Raw genomic sequence first — 23,570 nt, forward strand, 5'->3', positions numbered from 1 at the left:
AGGACTTTAAGGAACAGTAATTCAAAAGTGTGTTTGTCAGAGTGTCTGAAAAAACAGCATTTACGCTTACAACGGACAACTGCACGTGCAAGTGCCTGTTCAGCCTGCACCTACATATGTGAGTTTGTACAGTTGCATGTACGCCTTTGCAGGTGCAGCCCTTTCTGAAAAGTCCTAAGTAATTACAGGACATTTATAGATTCCTAATTCTGAGGTACCATGGAATGAATCTGTGACAGATACGATAATATCCTGCCCAAACCTTATGGAATGAAGATAAATATGATTGAATTAGATTCAGTGCCTTTGGGTATCTTGTATTAAACATGCAATTGTTTGTGTTGTGTGGTTTTATGTAACTTAAGATGTGCTAATGTAATTCCTCTGGTTATCAGCCCTTTGGAGAAGTTTGCATCCAATTCAAACTGGATTCTCCAGGGACCAACACACAAAGAAAGGATTTTTTGATTAAATAGTCTGGTTTTAAACAGGCTCCAGGCTTCTTCCTGATCCAGCAAATGGACAGGACCTCTGGTGCACAGAGGGCCCCAATCCTTAGAAGGACTGGGCCTATGGAGGGCCCCATAAGACTGTGTGCTTGTTCTGAGCTGAGGTTGTGATGAACTTGAAACCACAGGAAACCCCTTGGTGGGATTTGAAGGACTTCTTCTGCTAGAGCCCATTTTAGGGTTGGGGTGATCTCTGGTAGGCTTATTAGCATGCATATTGATTATTCTGTTGTTTTCTCTGTAGTTCTTTTACCATAAGAATACAATAGGCGTGCACAGGAACTGCTGTGCTTATAATGGTGGACAATTAGTCTATTGTTAGTCTCCAAAGAGAAAGTAAGCAGGCTTGCTTAGGTAGAGTTGCTTGCTTGGATATGACAGTATTGTCAGGGGCTGTGCGGCCTGGAACTACCCTGGCAAGAAGGGAGTGAGGTGCATGTCTCTACTCAGAAGAGGGGACAGCCAGGGGAACCTGAAGCCTAGAGTGGGTGCCCTTGTGGGACCATAGATTTGGGACACAGGTGCAGTTGCCTTAAATTATGACAGAGTCCCACTGATGTAATTATTAAACATAGCATGCCAGATCCCACAGTACTTACTCAACTATTACTCAGTCACATTCCCAAGAACTTCAGTGGGAGTTTGACTGAGTAAACTCTGAGTAAAAATCAGTGAGGATCTCAAACTTGGGCCCAGTAAAGAGATTTTCCTGAATAAAGTTAACAGCTCTGTGATTAATGATTAAAACCTAGAGAACTTAATTTAGTGACATAAGGAGGCAAGTAAAATAGCATTGAAAAACTATAAGAAATGTTACCAGGATTAACCGTAAGAGGCATGTGTATCTGGGAGTCAGAGAGCCAAAAACTGGTTTTCTAACTTCATCATGTTGTTATGCTGTAAACTTTCAAAGACAAAGAGAAGATGGGTCATGCATGGAAAGGTTAGAAGTTAAAGAACATGCACAGCTCCTTCAGGTGAAAGGCAGCTTTGTGGTTGCTAATAGTTCTGAAAAGAAAAATCAACAACAATGTTATAATTAAAAACTACAAATGGAACAAAACATAGTGTTGGGTCTACTGCCCGCCATCTGCTTATAGGGAACAACAAAACTGCAAAGATTATTTTCTTCACCACGAGTCAGATAGCAGCAGGTAAATAAAAGTGAAGATCCTTAAGAACCTGCCATTATAATTACCTGAGACCAAGCCCCACACTCAACTTTGTACCAGGAGGCTGAAGGAAGGGGCCCAAGGGGCAGGAAAATTCCACTTGCCTCATTTCCTGTCCATCACCCCTGTCACTCTGAGGGGAGGCTTCCCAAGGAATCATGGGGAATGGGATCTGCTGAGGCAGAAACTGTCCATGTGATGATTCTTACCTCTGCTGGTACCGCCATTCCTTGGCAGCCCAACCGTTGACCGGGTTCCCTCTACAGGTGCTCAGTGAAGATAGGTTGCCATGGAAGGGAACTGTGGATTTTAAGCACCATTAATTCTGCCTCAGATACCAACATAGTTAGCAAGGGACATGAGTCTGGAGTGCAGTCTGTTCTCTGCTCATCCCCAAACCCTAGCAGAGCCCTTTTGGTCCTGAACACCTATTGAGGGGCATCTGCAGCATGTCTGGGGAAATGGAGACTGACTGGGTAGTGGAGAAGGCATCTGCACGAGCTGGTTGAGATCTTTGTGCACAGAGTCCCCTGAGTGTAAGAATCTCTGGGAGATGATCCAGCCCTTGATGAAGAACACTGAGCAATCTAAAAAATGTCTAGACAGTCTGTCTCAGCATCTCCTCCCCCCTCATTTGGGAGAGAGGGAGAGTTGCCAGCCTTGTGTGGTATCACTAGGCAGGTCCTCCAAGATCTTGCCAAGGGCCTCCAGCAGAGAGAGGGAAATGAGGATCTGATGTTTTAAATATAAAAATGAGCAGAAAACACATTTTGGGGGTGGGAAAGTCTCAAAATTTCCCACTATATTCCTATTTCATACAGCAGCACCAAAGGACAAAAAGCCTTTGGTTTTATTTAATCTTTCACTTTTAGTAAGTTTAGATTTTAATGAAAACCCTTTTTGTAAGGAACTGAAATGCAGAAATCCACATAGAAACAATTAGAAGGAGCCTGAACCCTATTTTAGTAAGTTACACTCTAGTGTTTTCTGAACTAAGACTCAGTTCCTACTACAAATTGAAATTTCTTTCAAACTGATCATTTGATACTCTTTCTACCTTCTTAATGTTCAGTTATGCAAATCAAACTTTTCCAGGCAAAGGTAATTTTTACATAGAGTCGAAAAACTGGAAAAGAAATCACACTTATAGTTTTGGTTTTTTGCTTGGCTTTCAGATATCGATGAATGTTTACAGAATGGCCGGATCTGTAATAATGGACGGTGCATAAACACAGATGGCAGTTTTCACTGTGTTTGCAATGCTGGCTTTCATGTGGCAGTTGATGGAAAAAACTGTGAAGGTAAGAGTTTTTTCTGAAGTTATTTCCCATCGGTAATTACAATTCCAAGAGATTACTCACTTTAAAAAATAATAAAAAGTCTTTGGGGTGGAGGGAGAGAAGGAGCTGGGAATCAAATTTCTAAATACCTTTTCCTGTGTCTGGGAGGGCAAGTAAACCATCCTTTGCAGCCAGTTCTGGAGCCGTGGCTTGGCAATCGGTAACAGGATGTCTGTCCAGCAAAAGAAATAGTACATACCACTATCACAAAATGTAGAGTTCCTTTGATGGGAGTGGTATGTTTTAGAGGGGAGAATAAGTCACATGCTGCATGATCTTATTGTGAGATTAACAGCATGCTTTAGTGGGACCTTATTGGGCGACTAGCAATGTGCTTTATGTGGATTTAGTTTGGTCCAACCTGGAAAAAAACTAGTTGTTTCAAAATTTGAAAATGTGAACTTAACTGTGTTCCTACCTCATAGACCTATAGTGAAAAAAAATGAAGAATGTTCTTTATCATGCTTCCCAAGGTCCTTGGGAGAGTTCCCAATGATCTATTCATACGTTAAAAGAATTTCAAGCACTGTTCTTAGAAATGTTTTTGGCAGAATATTATCTCAGTGATTCAGCTCAAAGACTTAATGCCAAAATTCCTGGTTGGGATAGATACACAATTTTTTAAAAAATCATAAATAATTTTGGTCAGACTTAGCCTGTAAGTAAAAAGAAACCACGCTATGTCTAGGAGTATAATTTCTATCCAAGACAGCTGCAAAATTAAGGAAAACAGCATGATTCTGAATATATTGTAATGTCATTATGATCCAGTGATTTTATGTTAGTAGTGGTTTTGTTAATCCTTGGTAGAGACAGACATTTTAGGGATGTATATGTCCTGCTCCCTTTAGGTTTAATTTAACACTATAGACTTCTTTTTAAACATCAAATATGTAACTACGTCATTTAAATATAAATGAAAATCCATTGTTACCCAAGGCCTGACTTCTTCCTTTCCCACTAAATTCCATGTGCTAATAAGAACCAGAGCACTAAATATGACAATCTGATAAAACATTTGTCATTCCATTAAGCATGTTGCCAGAATGTATCTGAGCATTGTGTATTGCATCAACTTCTAAAATCATTGCATCTGCTGCACTGTAATGGGTCAAAGTTTGCTCTCGGGGGTGTACACATCCAGTTCTCATAAAAGACAATGGGAATTGTGCTGCATATATATGATTATAAGTGTAGCCTTTTAGATTAGACTGATGACTAGTCCTGATCTTTGATAGATTTAATGGGCCCAGTTCATTGCTGTCTTGCACCTTGCACACTCATTTATACCAGTGCAGAATAAATGCAGAGCGAGTATAAAATGTTACCAAGATATGAGAGAGCATTTTGTACTCACTTTGCATTGATGTGAATGATTGCAGAAGGTGCAGGACAGCAACGAATTGACCCCATTTATCTATCTTTTAATATCCAGATTAATACTTTACTATATGTAAGAGTTGTGCAGAATTTGTCTATTATATTTATAACTTGTGTGTCAGTATTAGCCAACAGATTGCTTGTTTTGAAATATTGAAAATAAATGTCAGCTAAAATGTTTTTTCTTCATATTACAACCTAGATATTTCTCAGACAATAGCAAAGTATCTTTTATGCCATACAGCTAGGTCACAGAGGATACCCTGGGCTTGTACAGTTCAAGGGTTAGTCAGCAAGTATTCTAATAGGCAACTTGTCACCTAAAGAAAGTGAAGTGATACTTTCATTTTAAATGGAAGCTGATGATCAGAATGTTAGCATCTGAAGAGAGCCCCGTTGCATTTTCCTGTGCAGGTTTGAGCAACATCATAGGGAATCTACGTAACACAAATCTGGGACTAATGGGGGTTAGAGAAGTTTTCACTTTTAACACAATCTTCTCCTCCACCCACCTGTAGGTAGTCTTATCTTAATAACAAAAGAAAAATTGTGATTACCTTTTAGCCTGGAGGTTGCCTATAGTCAAGCTCTCGCATATCTGAAAACCCTACTTCCTCTTCACCAAGGGAGGTTTAAGGTCTCAATTTAAAAAACCAGGTGGCAGTTTCAAAGATTTCCAGAGTCTAAATGTCTTTTTTGTGCTTTTCAGTGATTTCAAACCTATTTCTTCATCTACAAATGATTCATTGCTATAAATAGGAGTAATCCTCCACAACGGATTTTGGTTCCATCACCTGTTGATGTTCGCCATAGATTCACACAGCCACATGAGAGTTTGGTTTGGCTCATTTGTCTCATTATGTTGAGGAGGTAGTTAACAGAAGTTCTTACTATTTCATCAGTGTGAACATTTGTATCCATTGTGTGCAATTTCAGATATGGATGAATGTAGCATAAGGAACATGTGCCTTAATGGGATGTGTATCAATGAAGACGGAAGCTTTAAGTGCATTTGTAAACCTGGTTTCCAGTTAGCATCTGATGGACGTTATTGCAATGGTGAGTGTTTACAATAGTGATTACAATAAATTAGTGCTTTCAGAGGGCATGTGATTCATATCTCTGTGACAGCTTAAAGAATCACTGAATTTCTTCCTACTCTTCCACCCCACACTGACCCTTGAGACCAAGAAGGATTCAGCAAGTTTCCATCAAATAAGTTCTTTAATCAGTTGGAAAGGTCTGTCATGGACCAAGGCAATTTCTCCTCTCCACAGTGTTAGCAACTCTCCCAAATAATCAGTGGGGAAATGTTGCTTGAGCAAAGACTGAAGGATTTGACCCAATGACACTTCTAGTCTTTATCTATAACATCTTCTGCAGCTTGGCGCCCACATACTTTCCCTTTTCTTGTCTCTTCCTGTTCCTCTCTCCTTGGCCATCCAGACATCTTGACTCTCTGCCCTCCTTGGGTCTTTCTCACCCTCCTGTCTTTGTGCTTCCCACCCTGTACAGCACCTCCCAGCAGGGCTCAGCACCCTGGTTGGTGGAGACCTAGATGAGAGCACCACAGCAGCTTAATCTTTCCCCTTTGCTATGATAATTCAGCCTCACCCTCACTGGACAACAATGTAACATTCTATTTGCTCACTATGTCATCCTAGTTTCTGTCCTGTCCCTTAAGGAACTGGAAGTTTTCTGTGTATAAATCTCATATTTCAACAATTTTTATAGTCACAAAGCAGAAGTTGAAGCAAGGAATAAACAAATACTCAGCCAAGTCACTTAGTTTTTCTTTTTTTTAAATTATAAATCTTTTAGCTCTGGGGATCAAGTCAACAATACCCTAGGGTAAGTTTAAAAAAAACTCAGCTCATTGGAGTACACTTGAGCTTTTTTTTTTTTTTCCTGAAGAGCAGTAATAAAAATCATGGTTTTGATTTCAGTTAATACTGTTTTTTAAACAATCGTTAGTACAAAAGAGGAATGAATGTGAATCCATGTCTTAAAGTCTGGATTGGAACCACACCTCGTCTGAGAACTTGGACCCAGATCAGGTTCAACAGATCTCATAGAGCTCTGAAAAGCTAATACAATAATAATTTGACACCTCTCCTACTGAAGCTGCAAGGCAGATCTATCCAAAATTCAGGAAACTGGATGAGAGTTGCATGTTTCGTGCCAGAGAGCAGCTTATTCTTGTAGAGCCCATATGGCTGTTTGTTCAAGATGGTCATAGAAGAAACAACTCTCCACTAATTTCTCAAGCAAACATGTAACTCCCCCCTCAGACACAAACACACACACCTCTGCCTCTGCCCAACTGTCTCCTCAGCCTTGGAGCTTAGTCACTGGCTGGGCCAACTGTAATTTACACAGATGTACAGCAATGCATTTTTTTTTTTGGTTCAGTTTTGTTTTGTTTTTTGAGAATGGTCACTCAGCCTCTTTGTGTGTTAGGGCGGCAGAGGGAAGGGTGATAAGGATGCAACTGAGAAGTAGAGGACTAAGAACTCGTCTTTTTCTGTGTCAGTGTCTGAATGGGCAGCAAGAGGAAATACAAACATGGGCAAGACACTAACTGAAACTTAAAGCCCAGTGATAGTTGTCCTTGCCTCAGCACTGCTGTCTAGTGGCCAGGACCGGCTCCAGGGTTTTGGCCGCCCCAAGCAGCCAAAAAAGAAAAAAAAGCCGCGATCGCGATCTGCGGTGCCAATTCGGCGGAAGGTCATTCGCTCCGAGCGGGAGTGAAGGACCGTCCGCCGAATTGCCGCCGAATAGCTGGACCTGCCGCCCCTCTCCGGAGTGGCCGCCCCAAGCACCTGCTTGCCAAGCTGATGCCACTAGCAGGGCCGGCTCCAGGCTGCTCTCTAACATCACTAGTAGTGTTGGCAGCCACCAGCAATACTATTCCTTCATCTCTGAAAGCAGATGTGGCCAGTAACACTCTATCTGCATCTGCCGTCATCCTAGAGTGATGGGAAGCACTGCCAATGTTTCAGCTGATGAGGGTGCAGAATGGCAATGGAATGTGGGCTCATACACTAGGTGGGTGGAAGGTTGCGATGGCATACGGTCCCTGGCAGCATCTGCAGCAGAACACCAGTGTCACTGGCACAAAGTTTGACATGTGGTGCCACCAGCAACCTGAGCCCCTCACAGGGACTTATCCCAAAAGCCCTCATTGACTTTCACTTTCGGCATAACCATCTTAATGTTTTTAAAATGTATTTCTGCAAGGAAATGGCATAGATCAAAAGTTCAGTAGATAAATTGACTCATGGTCTTAAAAAATGAACCTGTGATTCTCTGCTTCCCCAACCTCATTTGTGTGCCTGAGGGCCAAACAGCAGTGAGGATCCAGACAAAAAGGTATTCCTGGCCCAGAGAAATGTTAGTTCTGTGCATCAAAGGGAAAAGGTTTGAAAATTATCCAAAATTGCAGGCAACTCAAATGATTCCTGCTGAAAGCTGGAACAGATTTTGCAATAAAATAGCGGGTTTCCCCCATTACCTTTCAACACTCATAGTAAGCCTTGGGCTCTAAGAATGAGCACATAAATAGCCAGGAAAGGTGAGATTGTTATTTGGTCAAAATCCATTTTCACTTTGCTTTCAACTTTATATTCACCTCAACTATCCCTCCTCCCCACCTCCAACCACAGACCTTCCTAAAATAACACTTATTAGCTCCCAGAAATACTTTGTGGCTAAAATTAACATAATTCCCTATTCAACTTCTGTCATCACATTAACAGTTACGTGTGTTTAAAAAAAACAACAACTATGTTTCATGACTTTCCCTGTGGATTTTATTGCATCCTCATTCACTCCTCTTTGTATACACCATTACAGAGTAAATGGTTTCTTTCTGACTAAAAAGTAGTATTTTCAGTAAGTAAGCTTTGAGTGCCAGATTTTTGCACTGCATGCACCTACACAAACACATGTAATTGCAATCCTAGAGCCAGATTCTCTTCTGGTAAATCTCTGTTGAAGTCAACGGTGATACCTCAGTTTACACTAACCGAGAATCTGGCCTCTAATTTGCACATGCAGTTACTATCATTACACATGGAAGTTAGGTATGTGTGCACAGAAACTGACAGTTATGCAGCAAACTGGCTACAGTATTGGTGTGAAATTGACAGGTGTTTTGCCAAACTTGTTAGCGGATCAAATACAAAGGAATATAAGATCTGCAATATACACCATCCCACTCTTATAAGGATTTGATTTGATGCACTGAAAGCTGAGTTTTGAAACATGGGTGCCGGAAAAACACTTTCCTAACCCCTCGTTAGGATATTGAAATTGACCCTTAGTTCCATAAAACTGGCATTTAAGTATGAATAGGGGCATGTACTTGGCTGTCTGAAAAATTTCACTCAGGCTTTAATGAAATAATGTACCCAAAAGGAATGTTACACCATAGTTGTGAGTATTCCCTGTAATACAAGGGACATTAAACTTATTTACCATGACAGTTCCCTTATCTGATATTTTGCATGTTGGGTGCATTGTTCCTGTTTTATACGTTTAATAAATTGTTTCACCTTCAGATCACAAATCCTGCCCTGGTAAGCAGGACTGAAAGTGGTTGTTTAGTGGCCTGTGAAATGAGTTCTTTTCCGTTCAGAATTTAGGGAACTAGCTTGCACATCCAAAAGGCCCTTCACAGTTGGCACTAATTGGCAATCTAAGTGGAAAGGACAAAGACGGATTAGACATGGAAAGTGAATCCTGTAGATAGTTTCTTCAGAACAAGGTTGAGACATGCTGGCAAAGTCAGTGGGGGAAAGCTTACAGTTGTTGGGGTTGTCAGAATGACATCCTTTCACGGAAGGAGGCTGCATAGTCCAGTCAGAGCCGGAATTTGGGTTTTATTTCTGGTTCTGCAATATACTTAATGGGTGAAATCCTGGCCATGTTGAAGTCAATAGGACTTTTGCCACTGATTTCACTGGAGCTAGCATTTCACCTGATGTGTGTGATTTTTTGGGGCAGATCACTTTACTTCCCTGTGCCTCAGTTTCCTGATCTTTAAAAAGGTGGTGATAATGCTTACCTGTCTTTGTAAAGTGCATTGAATTGTATGGAAAGAAAATGTGTTTTATATTCCAGTCTTTATTTTTATGAAGTTACAAAACATTTTAAAAAACCCACTAAAATGACAAAGGAAAAATATACACATTTGTGCTTGTTCAGTTCTTTCTTTTAAAGAACCCCTAAAAATAAACATTAGCAGAAGTTTAAGCTGATGTTTCATAGAACATGTATACCTGCTAAAAGGATTTGCTTGTCGTCTTGTCAAGAACAGTCTCCACTGATACACACCGTGGGCCAATTCCTGAAGTTCTGTCTCAGCTTTTACTCCAACAAAACTCTGTGAGAGTGTTGTCTGAGTAAGGACTGAGTGTAAAGTAGGGAAGGAATTCATGATTTATCTATCTGTTTGAAACAGAACAAAAGCTTGCAAGCTAAATGAAATGAATTTAGCCCATGTACTCAAATATAATTTTATTTAAAAATATATTTTGAACAAGGAATCTTGGCTCATACAAGCTATGTTTTGTGCCAAACAACACAACCCAAGTAAAACATAGAGGTGTTTCACTCTCAATTTGCACTTTTAAGGTCAGAAAAAAAGGGAAATCATCATCCGTTGTGTATATATAAAGGAGAGTTGTTCTAAAGTGATTATTTTGTAAGTATTATACATGCTTCCAAACAATATTTTAAAAGATTCCCTCTGTAATCCCTAATTGTAGAAAAATAGCATGTTCCCTGTGTCAAGAAAATGCTATCTCTGTTAGCAGGATATGCAGTCTATTAAAATGTTTGACTAATTTGACATCCCAACTCAAATGTTAAATAGTTTTAACCTTGTGTTTCAGTGCTACAGGACTTATTGTTCCATGTGGCTATTGTTGGACAAAGATGATAGCTTGTATTTAACAGTTGTTCAGGGTTCAGTTCATTAAAAAATTCCTTACGAGGCTGGTGTGTAATTTTCCCATTAAAAAGTGTATGTGAAGGGCTGTAACAAGCATCTGATATAAAAACCCAATTGTCATGCAGATCACCACGGGGACATGATGTGTGGGCTGGGCTTGGACACTTAGCATTAAGAAGTGCTCCCAAAAACTGAACCCACAGCAGGAAGAAGAAAATTCTTTGGGGGCCCTGTGAAGACTAGTCATAGGGGTCAAAGCTTCAATTTGCTATCTGGCCTGATTTCTTACAGCACAAACTAAATGGTAACACAGAAAGGGAATGCCCTGTTAAACACTACACAAGTCCTTTGTCTTAACAGTCATGGTTTCCTTCTTCCTCCAATTATGTTTTTGCATGAGTGACCCCTATTTTGGATTATGCATCTCTTGGGAACATATTAGGAAAATGTAGCTCTTTTCACTGGAGGAAAGTCCACGGAGAGCAGGATACTTTTCCCCCTGAATTTTGCTCTCTCTGCTTCATAGAATGAGCTAATGTTGGAGGGTTTTTTATTTTTAATAAAAAAATTGCACTAATATTTCATTTGGTGAAGTGATGTTTGTTTGTTTGTTTGTTTGTTTTTATTGAATACATTGAAAATAAGCCTTGCAAATGCAAGTTTCAGCCAGGCATTGAAAATCATTTAATTTAATTTCTAATAAAGTTTATTCTGTTCTTTAACAGACATTGATGAGTGTGAGACAGCTGGAATATGCATGAACGGACGCTGTGTGAACACTGATGGCTCTTTCAGATGTGACTGCTTCCCAGGTCTTGTAGTGGGACTAGATGGACGTGTGTGCGTTGGTAAGACAAACTCATTGTAAGACAAGTCACAATTAACTAACTAAGTTAAAGCATTAAAATTGCAATGATGGACAGACACACCATGGGTTAGCTCATAGCACCTACCACATGACACTGGATTGGTAGGTGCTCCCAAACTAATGAATGTCTTTATTTTTGAGGCTCACTATAATTGTTCACTTTTCTCTATTTTCTTTTTCCTTTCTTTCCTTTTCGAAAAATTTCTCAGGCAAGCTTCTTAGCTGATGTAAATCAGCATAACTCTATTAAAGTCAATGGAGCAATATCAATTTACATCAGCTGAAAATCTGGCCACTCTGTTTTAAAACAGATGCATAAAACAGTACATAAGAACAAGTACCTCCCATTAGCACATCACTGCTTTCCTTTAGACAAGAGAGAAATTCTCCCAATATTCTCTGGGATAGTCTTTAGTTTTGTCATTAACATTCTAAATAAATGTTATTCTTGATGATATTCTTTAGTTTTGTCATTAACATTATAGATAAAATTTTCCCATGAAGTAAATTTCTTCTATGTTAACATATCATTTTTTTTTAAAGTGGAACATGAGAACTTTTCCAGTGTCTAGAGATCTTTCTCTTTGCATACTCAAGAAAAATTGCCACCCATTTTAAAATAATTTGTAGTCTTGTAGATTTGGAAAAAAAAAAAAATCATGACCATCTATATGCCCCACTCCTGCAAACACAGAAATGCTTAACTTTATGCACAGGAGTAGCCTAGTTAACTTCTTGTTTGTTAGTGTTTCAAGGATTAGGGCCAGAGGTCCTATGTCCCATCTGCTTACCCCTGTTTTTTTGTTTACTTCTACAAATTATGCGAACTTCCAAATGTCTAGCCCTTTTTTTGACCTACAAGTTATCAATTTAAAACACAAGCGTCCATGTTTTTGCTTTTGTGTATATTCTGTGTCTCTAAGGAAAAACAATGAAGTGGCTGCAGTGTGGCTGCAGATTCTCACTTTGTTTTGGAAATAGCTTGTGGGCCAGTTGGAAGTTAGGCTGCAGAATGGAGTTGCTTAGCTCAGCATTTCTGTCCTGATCCTTCTATTGCTCAAAATACAAACTCGCTGGGCTTAATCCCTGGTGTTTCACAAGTGATGAATTTGGGCCCAACGGTGCTGGAACAACGCGTATAGTGGGGGTGCTGAGAGCCACTGAACCAAACTGTAAACCTTGTATATAATGGAAACCACTTCAAGTCAGGGGGTGCAAGAGCACCCCTAATTCCAGCACATATGTTTGGGCCTGTATGAATCAGGAACAAATAATACATTTGGATAGAAACAGAAGGAAAACAATTTGATGTAAAGTGAAATCCACCCTCAAAATCTGCGAATAAAGTCGAATATTCAAAAATAACATTGTTTATGTATTTTTTTCCCTTCAAAAATGACGTGACACCTCAGAGTGTTGGTATGTGCTAATCTTCATTTCTGGAATCCTGACGTGGGTCAATGTTATGAAAAGTTAATGCCCCTATCACATGACTGACTCCCAAGATTACTGTTAGGTCTTGAAGCCACCCTATATTCAATATTTATATTTATATTACTACAGTGGTTGCCAGTTTAAAATTGCAATGACCATGCCATTAAATAATGATAATAATAATACAGATATACCTACCCATATACATTCTTCACATGGAAGTTGCAAGATTTCATTAATAAATATTTTGAGATGAAAGGTCCCAGAGTAATGTAAAATTATCTCTGTTTAATAACCTGGCCAAATTGTTCAGTTTTCAAAAGCTGATTTTTTTGATAGGCTATCTCTATAAGGGCTCAACTCAGGAAGCTTAATTTAGCATGCAGTAGCTATGGATAATTGATTTTCCTCAGGATTTTCAACCCCTGTCAGGCTTACAGTGTGAGGAAGCAGAATTCTTTGCACTGAGTTGAGTGCTAAGTGATGAGAGAGGTTATATTTGAGTGAGATCTACTGAGAAAATGATTAGTAAAAATTATATTTGACAGCTATTTCACAGTGTTTGAAATCTGGTTCTAAAGGTGTGACTGAATATATTTTGATTTATGGCATTATTCTTGTGGCTATGCTAGATCCCTGATGGATTATGTTTCTCATTTAGATACACATATGCGAAGCACATGCTATGGTGAATACAAGAGAGGTCAATGTGTTAAACCATTATTTGGCGCTGTTACTAAATCGGAATGTTGTTGTGCCAGCACTGACTATGCCTTTGGAGAACCTTGTCAGCCATGTCCTGCTCAAAATTCAGGTACAGTATGTTTAAGAAGTACGAAATTTGACCTAAACTTTTCATTGATAATTAATTTTTACAAAGGTCTCAATTCTGACAGTAAAAGTCACATACATTGATCCTGTCATTCATAAATCCCAAATCTGGAGAAGTGTAACCTTAGGTGCATGACACACACATCGCTGTGTCTTGGAACGTCTGCTACCGTGCATGTATGAAGAGTAAAGGGGTGAATATTTTTTTAAGAGGCATAAATGAACACCAAGAATCTGGCCCATGATCACTGCAAGCATTATGCCAGATTTTCAAGCAACGGCCTCCATTGTTGTCAACGTGAATAACTGGACACAGTTTTGACCTCAGAATTATTTGTAGGCACATTTTAGGTAATTGAGGGTTTCTGAATAGTTAATTGCACCTTCCGTTCAAGAGTCTGGATATCTAAATGACCTAAATTGTGTCCACAAATAACTGTGGGATCAGTCAAAAACATGTCTTCCAATTGTGGATGCAAAAAGGGGAGCCAGTTAAGGATACTTGAGCCTCTCACCTGAAACTCCCGAAAACAATACCGTTCACTTATTTGGACCATAACTACACTCTGGCAAGCTTGCAATCCTAGTCATTTTCCCTGTGCAGGCACTGCTGCTAGAAAAGCACTTTCTGCAGGAACAGTGTGCTGACACGGTCCCGGGACAGAAGTCAATAAATAAGACAACGGGGCTCCACGGAGGTCCTTCTGCTGAGCCAGTTGCAGAATCAGGGCCATAGTTAATCTATTGGTTCTCATCGCTGTCTACAAAGTTATTGTAGTCAAGCGAAATGTGCCATAATATGGGCAGCACAGAAGGATCTCAAGATAATCTGGTATCTACTTTGTAGGTGAAGATAGTTCAAGATTTTTTTGATCTTAGTTTTAATGGGCAACCTTATGTAAAGGGACAGGGAGATGTAACCAGTTGGAACAAATTAGCCTAGTTTAGTTGATGTGTGCTCTTCAAAGAGACCTTGCTGTTCACCATTTGACAATAAGCCACGTTAGTTAGAATAGCAACAAAACACCGGAATGTTATCAGAGCAGGAAAGAGCCTTTCCATCAGCGCCTGTTGATACCAGGGCTCCCTTCTTATTGCACAGTACAGTTAAAATGTTTTGAAAATGTAGGGCTCAATGCCATTGACTTCTGTTTTATATTTGAATTAATTTAACAGAACATTTACACATGTGGAAGTTATTTCTTCTGGGCTCTTTTGCCCTCCTCTTCTATTGTTAAAGATGCCAACTCATGAAGGGTAAAATATAGGACATGTTCAGCTTTCAAGGCAGAAGGGAGGAGAGAATTTTTCAGAAATAAGTTATTGTTTCAGGAACCGAAGAACTTCCTCAAAGGAAGAAGTTTGTCTCTTGCTGCTCAGAAACTCCTCCCACACTAACCTTACAGCCCTGTTCTAAATGTATCCTACCCCTGTTCTAAATGTAGCCACGTGCTGACTCCAATGTGTATTAGATTCTTTTCATCGTATGTGAAAGTGGTTATGTGATTCAAAGCAGTGAAAGCAATCTATTTTAAATTTCTGTGTGTAAGATTACTTCAGGCCTAATCTTGACATGGGAGTTTTGCCAGAACAAGGAGTTCAGCAGAGTCCCTTTGCAAGATCTTTAACCCAGCATATCTTTGTTTCAATTTCTTTGGGATCAGGGAGCAAACACTTGATCCAAGTTATTGGCAGTTTTCATGAGTTAGAGCATCTGTTAAACATAGGACTTTGGTACACAAATTAAATGGCTCGTTATAATGACAGTGGAAGACACTTTGCATGTGGCAGTACTGAAAAGAGAGAGAGACAGAGACCGACCACTAGGTATATAGGGATGGCTATTACCTAAATTAACAGCAATGTAATTATCTGGGCAGTTAGCAAAATACATATGTGGTTGAAGGTGCTGACTTGTATCTTGTAGTGATATTTAGTCTGGTTATGGCTGTGCAATGCTGTCTGAGCGTTGTGAGTTCATCAGAAGAATTTAGGCATGCACAGAAACTTGTGAGACTCCTTGTAAAAATGAGTTCCTGTGAGTGCCTGAAAACTTTCCTGCTTGTCCACCTTACAGTTAGGCACATATCATTTTGCCTGGATTTGTCACAAAATACACACGTGTGGCTAATTTGCATGTGCACTGTGTGTATTTTTGTTAAAATAGCCTAAAGTCGATGAGGTTTAGAGCCAGGTGATGGTAATGACATTTTTAGAGTGATGGCAAGATGCTTTGTTGCAATGGGATAATAAATCTGCTTGTAGACAACCTTGCAAACAGTTAGTTTAAAAGGAACAAAAGAAACATTTATTTTTAATATTTTTCAGCTGAGTACCAGGCTCTATGCAGCAGCGGACCAGGCCTGGATTTAGAAGGAAGAGGTAAGAGCACATAACAGTATCACTTGAAATTTAGACCAGGGTAAAAGAGTCAATGTGATGAGTTACTGTACATTGTAGGGAAGTAGTGAGAGGAGTGGTCTCTGTATGGTTTGCAGCATGTTCAAAGAAATAAGCCTAGGTTTAACCCCCTGGAACGCATCATTTCACTCTAATGGCTGCTCAAGCACGTATGCTCATCAGGCTTACGTGGGAACGCTCTTTGGGAGTGGCAGATTGTAAACCATGTATTTTTTACTGCAGCATTATACATTTCATTATCTAGAGAACACCAGCCTGCAGCCACACAGAACAACAAGCCACAGTGTGCATTTAGCTTACTGGATACTTTAACATACCCATCCCCTGGGATGATGCTGGGAGGCCTGATAAATCACCCATTTGACCTTAAATGCAGGGCAGATGTTTGTAAATTGCCTCACAAATAACTGCCTTGTGATGGATTGCTCGTCATTTTCAGCACCATAGCTGTAGCAGGGAAGAGACCAACTGTGAATAGAGGGGGAAAAAGGGAATCATCAAAGAGGAAAATACTCTGTGCTGTTGATTCTCTCTTTATCCAATGATCCCTCAGCCTCCCAATTTATCGTATATTGAGAAACTGGTACATGGCACATTCTACATGACTTTCTGTATGGGAGTTCTTAATTAGAAGGGCATCTTCGTGAAAACGTGGGAACTCAATGTTCTTGATATTGAAAAATATGACTTTTTCTAGTTTAGTGAATGTGATAGTCCAAAGGAAATCATGAACTTTGTTGTGTTTGTTCAGATATTAACGAATGTGCACTGAATCCTGATATCTGCCCAAATGGAATCTGTGAGAATCTGCGTGGAACATATAAATGCATATGTAATTCTGGGTATGAAGTGGATGCAAGCGGGAAAAACTGCATTGGTATGAAATTTCCCTTTTTCCTTATCAAACCTTGATGCTTGACTGCCTCCGCCCAAGTGTTCCCTTGATCCTTCCCATCTGCTCCACTGATATTATCTGATTTTCCTCTGATCCTTCTACCTTCCTTTCTTCGCTCTCCAATGCTCTTCCTGTCCTCCAGCATGCTGTGTCCAACTTCAGTGTCCACCCCTACTTATTGTCTCTCTTCCGTCCTACCCAACTCTGACCTTCCCAGCCACTCCTCCAAGCCCACCCAGTTACTGCACCACTATGTTTCCATCCTTCATCACAGCTCTTCCCCCATTCCTCTGTAGTCTTTCCCTTGGCCCTCTCCATCTACTTTCCTGGCCTGCTTTTAAGTTTCTGAGACTTTCTACTTTACTTCCCAAATCTCCCTGCCCCTTGTAACACTTCTGCTGTTCCCAGCTGTTGCTTTGGCTCTCTGTTTTTCTACAGCCTTCCCAGCTTCTCTCAACACTTTTTGAGGTCTCTCTGACACGTCCAGTTCTGCCTAACTGCTCTTTGGGACTTACTGATGTTCACCTATCCTTTATGGGCCTGTGCCACCTTCTTGCAGCTTTTCTCAAATGACCAATCTCATGCAAAGATCCCCTACGGAGTCTTGAGCTTTGGCTTCCCAAAGATCAGGTCCGCACTAGCATTTTTATTCAAATTTCCCTCCCGTGCAGCTAGTGTAGACTAGTCTCTTTCCCCACAGTATCTAACCCAGCCCAGAACAGGTCTAGAAAACATGGGGGTTTAAATGCCAGTGATCTACCAGCAGCCAATCTAAACGAGTGCTCTCACCATTTCTACAGTCAGTGGAGCAACTCCAGCAGTAGTATGAAGGGTGAGAAATTTTGAAGAAAATTTCTAGTGCAGACGAGACCAAAGGGTGATTTTCAGCATTATGACTGTGCCAAATAGATAAATCTTTTATAAAAAGAGGAAATGGCTAAACTTCTCTTGGTTGAATATTCATTAAAATAATAGAGCACTGGGAAGGGGAGGGAGGAAGGAAAGGGATCCAGAAAAATATAAACAAGTTTTTCAAATTTTCCCAATTTTAAAAAGAATAAAATAAAATAAACAGGAAAGAATAAAATTTTCTCTAGTTGTTACCCAGGTAGTTAAAATGAATACATCTGTTATTGTTACTCTTATTTTCATGGCAGATCCTCAGTAGATAAGAAATAAAGTACAGTAATTGTAAAATAAAAGGATACATCATCTTAATTTTTTACTTTCTGGTATGACTGTAGTTATGTTTGTACTGGGCATTATTTTTATTTTAAATAATTTCAAGGGCCATTCCTGTAAGTGTAAACTATTAAAGCTCTCCAAAATGCTGCTCTTTCAGTGGCTTTGCAAAACAATGCAAGGCATCTCTCTCTCTCTCTCTCTCTCCCTCTCCCTTCCCCCACCCCCCACCTCACACACGTACAGGAAGATCAGTCCTAATGAAAAGTGGCTGTTTGGAAAGGGAATTATTTCATGGCCTCTTGTCAAGGCATGTTTTTTTTTCTCGTAATGTTTCTAATTTTCATTGCAGATATTGATGAATGTGCATTGAACACGCTGCTGTGTGACAATGGACAATGCAGAAATACCCCTGGAAGCTTCACCTGCACCTGTCCCAAAGGATTTATATACAAGCCTGATCTAAAAACATGTGAAGGTAATTGATAACAGCCCATTACATTCTAGCTATATTAATTGCCGTTTAAAGCATTTTACCATATTACTGGAGTTCTTAGCCAGCAGTTGATATGATTTCCAGTTAAGGCAGAATAGAATAGTTCTATTAATGGAAAGAAGCTAGTCAGTGTAAATTCAATCCATGAAAGCTTAAAATCGAATAAAATCTCCAATGCAAACTAGAGCTGTATTAATAGCCTACGGAGAACAGCATGGAGATTGCCAATATTATACCTTTGACTGAATATTAAAAAAAATAAAAAAAAATAAGCTATTTGTATTCCTGAGACAGTTTCAGGGGTAAGGTTTTAACTTCTGCTGTACAGACACATGTCAGATTTACATAACAAAGCTTCTTTCCCTATTTATTTATTTAGTATAGGCGATGCAGGTAGTGCCGACAGTGAAGATTTTTATTATTTACCATGTAGTAATGTTGAAAATGTGCCCAGTATATTTGAAACACCAAGGGGGAGGCAGTGTCTGGCCTGAAGAGTGTGCAGTCTATAAAGACAAAGGGAAATGATGGGTGGGGGACAAGAATGCAACATATGAGGGTTAGACAATGTGATGGTAAAAACACTTGTGTCTGGTCTAAGTCAGCACTGTCCCCATCCCTACCACCAGCGGAACTGCACAAATGCTTGTGACAATAGTGGGGAAAGTGCTAGTGTTGATGAGACCCAAGTGTTTTAGAATAGGCTGTATAAGTCCAACTGAGCCAGGTGGGTCCTAGTTTCAAATCCCATTTGAGCCACAGGCTTAACATGTGGCCAAATCACTTGACCCAACTCAGTCAGTACCGTTGTAAAACTGGGCAGTTCGACCTCACTGAAAAAAACAGATGCAGCAGCTGAGTAGAGCTTTCCTGTCAATGTAATGAGTTAGCACATTTTTTGGTCATGTATTCCATCACTCTTCCAGGAAGAGCACCATAGCTGGAAACCAAAATATCAGGAGAATTTCCTATCGAGTAGGAAGATTCTTTCTGTTTTAGCTAGATTGAAGGAGGCCTTCTGAAGTCTTACTGGCAGCAATAGGCACTAATGTGAGTGTGTTTCTCTTCTAGATATTAATGAGTGTGAGTCTAATCCCTGTGTTAACGGAATATGCAAAAATACACTTGGCTCTTTTGCTTGTGAATGTAGCCCTGAAAGTACTTTGGATACAACAAGAACCATCTGCATAGGTATTTATTCATCAAAGATAACGTGTTCATTAGTTGAAAATGTCCGGTGACCAACAAATATTGTACACCAAATCCAGAAAGTGTTTAAAAATAACTTGGATAAATAGGTTTAGGGGAAAATGTTACAGGAAAAAATGTTAAGAAAGTATTTGTTTTCACCATTATCTTGGGTACATGACTCTAGCTATTGGGAACACAATGTGCTTTTATATCAGATTTGAGAGAGAGGTGATAGATGTTGTGCATAGTATACAGATGCACAGGGCCAGCTCCTCAAAACTATACATGCCCATTTGGGTGCTTCTACAAGGGAGGCTACCAAATGGGCACAGATTATAATTTGAGGAAGGGCTAGTTTGTGATTTGAGGTGGAGCAAGAGATGCTGTGCAGGCTGTCACACCCCAGGAGTAACAAGACATTGTGACTTGGAGATACTCCCCTGAGTCACATTTCCTCCCCTGCTTCCTCCTTGCTTCTGGGAGTCAATAATTTACTGTTGACACAGTAAATTACTAAACCCAACTCCTGTGCTGGCTCACCTTCTCTGGCCAGTGAGCAGGGCGGTGGAGACCCACCCTCCATTAAGTCCTCGCTTATTCTTTGCCAATCCCTGCCCACCTGCTCGGAGAAGGCAGGACACTAGCTCAGCTTACTCTCATGCACCCAGTCCCAAGGATCAACGAGGAGCGTAAATGGCGTTTGTTCTCCCTCTTACTGTTCTTCCTGGATATATAATCTGAGTCACAGTAAATATAGTGCTGCAGATACTGAATGGTGCCACTGGGATCAATAGGCATGAAGTCAGTGGAAGTTGTAGGGGTTCAGTACGGAGTCAGGTTTCAGAATGTGGCTCAGTAGAGGGAAGTGTACAATAAGAACATTTTTAATATATTCCATTCTAATAGTGTCAGTTATAAGTTTTGCATGCTGACTTAACCGTTCTATATATGTGTGTGTGTGTTGTGTATTTATGTGAATATATGTAATGTTAAGTACTCTGTATGGCAGCGTCTTGTGTTTTTTCCAACAGAAACTATAAAAGGCACCTGTTGGCAGACTATTGTGAATGGAAGATGTGAAATAAATATTAATGGGGCAACTCTCAAGTCCCAGTGCTGTTCCTCGCTAGGTGCTGCGTGGGGTAGCCCATGTACACCCTGTGAACGAGGTAAGATCATTGGTTTATTCCAGGGGTGGGCAAACTTTTTGGCCCAAGGGCCACATCTGGGTATAGAAATTGTATGGCGGGCCATGAATGCTCACAAAATTGGGGGTTGGGGTGTGTGGGGGGGTGAGGGCTCTGGCTGGGGATGAGTGGTTGGGGGTGCAGGAAGGTGCTCTGGGCTGGGACGGAGGGGTTTGGAGGGCGGGAGGGGGATCAGGGCTGGGGCAGGGGATTAGGGCATGGGAAGGGGTCAGGGGTGCAGGCTCCGGGCGGTGCTTACCTCAAGCAGCTCCCAGAAGCAGTGGCATGTCCCCCCTCCGGCTCCCACATGGAGGCGTGGCCAGGCAGCTCTGCGTGCTGCCCCGTCTACAGGCGCCGTCCCTGCAGCTCCCATTGGCCACGTTCCCCGAGCTGTGGGGTGGTGCTTGGGTGGGGGCAGCTGGCTGCCCCTCCCCATAGGAACTGGAGGGGGGACATGCCACTGCTTCCAGGAGCCACGCAGAGCAGGGCAAGCCCCCAGCTGGAGCGCCAGAGCAGGGCAAGCCCCGGACTCCACTCCCCGGTGGGAGCTCAAGGGCCGCATTAAAACATGTGGAGGGCTGGATGCGGACCCCAGGCTGTAGTTTGCCCACCTCTGGTTTATTCTAACAGTTCCCCTATTCCTGTTTAACAACTGTGATAAGAGTCATATTAATGGTTCTGCTTCCTCCTCTCCTCTTACATTTTAATGTATAAAGCTACTGAAATGCATGAATACCCTAGTATTTCAGTCAGATGGGCTTGGTATAACAGGTCTAAGCCTACAAAAAAGACAAGTGATTGAGATTTCCAAAATTATTTGGCACCTAATTTACACTTTTAATGACTAAAACAGAGGCCAGTGACCATTTGTGTACCTATGGCACATTAAAAAGGTGTAGTAGACATGGTCTTAATTTCTAGATACGTAGGGTCAGCTCTGCACAAATGTTACACATTGTGGGTGTGGCCAGTAGGGCAAGGAGGTCAGTTGTCATTGGCTGGGACCTACAAAGCTACTTCTGTGCCTTGCCTGCCCTATTAAGAGATGGTATAAAGTTGTAGGTGTACAACGACAGGCACGTATAGCAATTAGGCACACCAATGCTCAGTATTTCTGAAAATTTCAGCCAGCTCTGTTTAGAGTCAGGCCAACAACACTTCCATAGCAGCCAGGCACAGGTTGGTAAAATTTGCATTACAAAATAATGTTGCTCACCTTTTTCCCACCCAGCATGGAAAAGAGCCAGTGTAATGCTTGAGGGTCACCAGTTGGTCATACAATGTCCTGAACTTGGAGCTTTACGTTAATATGTTGTGCAATTAGATTTGAAGGACTGGACCACACCTACATTCTGTGATACTTCATATTCCTGTACTATAGTTTATCCTAATTCGTGATATAGGGACCCTGTCAAGGCAGCATTAGATGGATGGCTCCAGAGCTCCCACTGAAAGGTTAGCAGACATATGGACCTTAGAGTAGTAATGGAGGTTTTAGCCCCTGTTGTAACAAACCCTGGTTTACTTAATAACACAGTGAATCCTACATCTGAGGAAAGATGTGTTGAGATCCTTGTCTATTTGCTTGATAATCAGATCTAACTGTTCAGTGGAAATACTCTGATGCAGGGAAAGGTGGATAACCCAGACATTTAAAGAGGATCCTGCTCTCTAAGGCTGAAATGTGCATACTGTTGAAGTCTCTGCATTAAATTCATCCATCAAACTTCACTGGAAACTCTTACACCAGTGGTAAATGTGGCCCTAGGAGCTCAATGACTATAATGTATTGTGACTCCTGTTGGGTAACGTTTTAATGTATTTAATTGCTGTGAATGAAGCTGGAGTCATTTAACTCCACCTTTAGTTTAGTTTGGTTAGTGAGGAAAGGGTCCATTCCATTGTTAACGTAGCTATCCTATTCTGTGACTTTATCATCTCAGAAATTACTTTCCAGACGCCCATATTTTTCATAGGAAGAAATGTTACTGTTTTGGGTCTTCTTTTTTGTTAATAAAGTAAATCATACGCTGTACGCTGAAAGTTCATGTTTGTTTATTTATTTACAGACCCAATCTGTTCAAAAGGATTTTCAAGAATAAAGGGAACATTATGTGAAGGTATTTACTGTTACTTTCAAACATAAATCATGTTTTGAATGATGAAATACTGGTGTTTAGGTTTAATGTTTGCTATGGAAGATCAGAGCTAAATTCATCCTTGATGTTACTCTATTGGCCTCATTAGATTTACACCTGGGGTTAATATGGTCTCACTGGGTGATATATGACAATGACATAGACTGATGCTACTCACTCAGAATGCACATCTTTGCAAATATAAGCTAGAGTGGTCTATGGAGATGGGTTCTGTCTTTTCTAATATTGTTTCTGAGTGTGGAGTAAAATACTGGGTCAAAATAAAATGCATCCTGTGTCGTAATAACAATTAGAGAAGTGGAGCATTATGATATAATAATAGGATTTTATCATTAAAACACTCAATAAGCATATATAAATAAAATAGAATTGTAAAAAGGAATTTAAAATCAAATTTAAATAATTTATTTTTCTTTTTTAATAATTTCTAGCTTTAGATTTCAGTCATTCTCTTGTTATATAAGAAATCTGTCTCAAGCCACGGTAAAACATTAATTCAAGAAAAGGTTGGTTTTTAAAACTTTTTTTTTTTTGCAGTGTGTGAGATCA

At 40.3% G+C, this 23,570-nt stretch overlaps 1 protein-coding gene across 7 annotated transcripts in view; it reads left to right on the forward strand.

The window, feature by feature from the left end:
* The window catches only part of FBN1 (fibrillin 1), a 215,640-nt gene that overhangs the window by 105,126 nt on the left and 86,944 nt on the right, over positions 1–23,570 (forward strand). For all 7 annotated transcript variants that reach the window (XR_010590988.1, XR_010590987.1, XR_010590990.1 and 4 more), the window contains exons 14-23: positions 2,857–2,982; positions 5,338–5,460; positions 11,083–11,205; positions 13,321–13,473; positions 15,819–15,872; positions 16,663–16,788; positions 18,341–18,466; positions 19,556–19,675; positions 20,707–20,844; positions 22,932–22,982. Coding sequence is in view for 2 of the 7 variants with exons in the window: in XM_005304018.5 (XP_005304075.2) it covers positions 2,857–2,982; positions 5,338–5,460; positions 11,083–11,205; positions 13,321–13,473; positions 15,819–15,872; positions 16,663–16,788; positions 18,341–18,466; positions 19,556–19,675; positions 20,707–20,844; positions 22,932–22,982 (1,140 nt within the window). In the remaining 5 variants the exon portion in view is untranslated. The remainder of the gene's footprint in view (positions 1–2,856; positions 2,983–5,337; positions 5,461–11,082; positions 11,206–13,320; positions 13,474–15,818; positions 15,873–16,662; positions 16,789–18,340; positions 18,467–19,555; positions 19,676–20,706; positions 20,845–22,931; positions 22,983–23,570) is intronic.

Source organism: Chrysemys picta, chromosome 10 (genome assembly GCF_011386835.1).
Source record: "Chrysemys picta bellii isolate R12L10 chromosome 10, ASM1138683v2, whole genome shotgun sequence".
NCBI lineage: Eukaryota > Metazoa > Chordata > Testudines > Emydidae > Chrysemys > Chrysemys picta.